The 1,508-nt window shown below is 27.1% G+C and overlaps 1 protein-coding gene across 1 annotated transcript; it reads left to right on the top strand.

Annotated features, from left to right (window-relative positions):
- Window positions 1–408: 408 nt before the first annotated feature.
- Window positions 409–1,224, top strand: LOC105625422 (52 kDa repressor of the inhibitor of the protein kinase-like). Its single transcript, XM_012206754.1, has one exon. It carries the CDS (start codon window positions 409–411, stop codon window positions 1,222–1,224), a length of 816 nt encoding a protein of 271 aa, XP_012062144.1.
- The last annotated feature ends 284 nt before the right edge of the window (window positions 1,225–1,508 follow it).

Genomic DNA, 1,508 nt, shown 5'->3' with positions numbered 1-1,508 from the left:
AATGAAAAGCACTCAATGTACTCTTTGTTTCCTACTTGCTTTTACTTCTTGCATTTCTTTCTTCTTTGCGATCGTTTTAATAATTGTTTTCTTGCTATTGTTTTCTGTTTCTTCCGAAATTCGTTAACTTTTATTTCGGATGACAAAAAACAGATGAGCACAAAGATAAGATGTACAATAATAATAAAAAATAAGAAACAGAAAACAAAAAACACATTGTAGAATAAGCTTTTTACCTCTTGCTTTTCTCCTTTTTCGTAACATTTATATTTTTTTGTCTTGTCCAAAATTCATCAACTTTCATTTCACAAAAAATGAAGAAACAAAATAAGAAGTAAAAAATGCATTGTAGATTAGTAGTAATACTGGATACCATAGTAATAATAGATAATATTTTTTAGAAAAAAAATGGGAAGAGCATGTTGTGTCCCTCAATGCAAGTCGGGAAAAAAAGTTCCATCTCACAAATTCCCAAAAAGTCCAATAAGATGTCTCGAGTGGATAAAAAGTTTAAATTTGGATCATTTGAAAAGCATGTGTGCAGATGAATTACAAAAATTTAAAGTTTGTTATATGCATTTCCGTGAAGAAGACTACTATTCTCCACATCCGCATTATCACCGTTTATTAATGAATACTGCAATTCCTTCTTTACTTGTTTATAGTAATGATAGCACTGATGTTAAAACTGAAAATAATGTACAGCAACAGCCATTACAATATTTTTTAAATGAAGATAAGCAGCATAATAAAGATTCTCAATCTATGGTTACAAATACGCTCTTTTTACAAGAACAAGTACATAAACAATTATCAAAACAACAAGTTTTATTAGAAATATGTGACGAACAACAAATGGAAATAAAAACTGAAGTGCCTGAAGTTCAACAGAAAATTAATGAGAAAGGTACCATAGAGAAAAATCAATTACAGCAATTACATTGTGAACAGAAGGATAATAAAAAACAACAAGAAAATGTAATTTATAATCTTGAAAAACGATTGCAAAGAATAGAAGAACAGTTAACAATAATGGCAACTCCCATAACAAATGGATCACGAAGAAGATCAAATTTGAAACATATAACTCGTGCAAAAAGTCTTAGTCCAACTGCCAGAATGCTATATAATACTGTTATTAAATTGAGACGTTCTAATAATCGATTAAAACGCCTTATAAAACAAGAAAAACAAAAACATAAAATGAAAGTATTGAAACACTAAATTAAAGATATACAGGGATAAAGATGTATATAATATTGTGTTGAGAAATAATAATAATATTTTCTCAGAGAAATAATTTTTCTCAGGTACATTCACATTCCTTTGTAATACATGATATTATTATATCAATATTTAAGTTATGTTTTTTTTAATAAACATTAATATATTTTATACATTTAATCTTTATCCTACATTTACAAATTGAGTCACTATAGTGATTAAGCGATTTTCTATTCGTGCAAATTTCTTTGAGTCTTTCGATAATTATAAATTATATTACATTT

The sequence above is a fragment of the Atta cephalotes genome (genome assembly GCF_000143395.1).
Source record: "Atta cephalotes unplaced genomic scaffold scaffold01486, whole genome shotgun sequence".
Classification (NCBI taxonomy): Eukaryota; Metazoa; Arthropoda; class Insecta; order Hymenoptera; family Formicidae; genus Atta; species Atta cephalotes.
Note: the sequence above shows the minus strand (reverse complement) of the source record. Positions and strands in the feature narration are given on the sequence as shown.

Bases quoted from the DNA above. Each gene is read 5' to 3' on its own strand.
- LOC105625422 (XM_012206754.1), top strand. From the start codon at position 409: ATGGGAAGAGCATGTTGTGTCCCTCAATGCAAGTCGGGAAAAAAAGTT.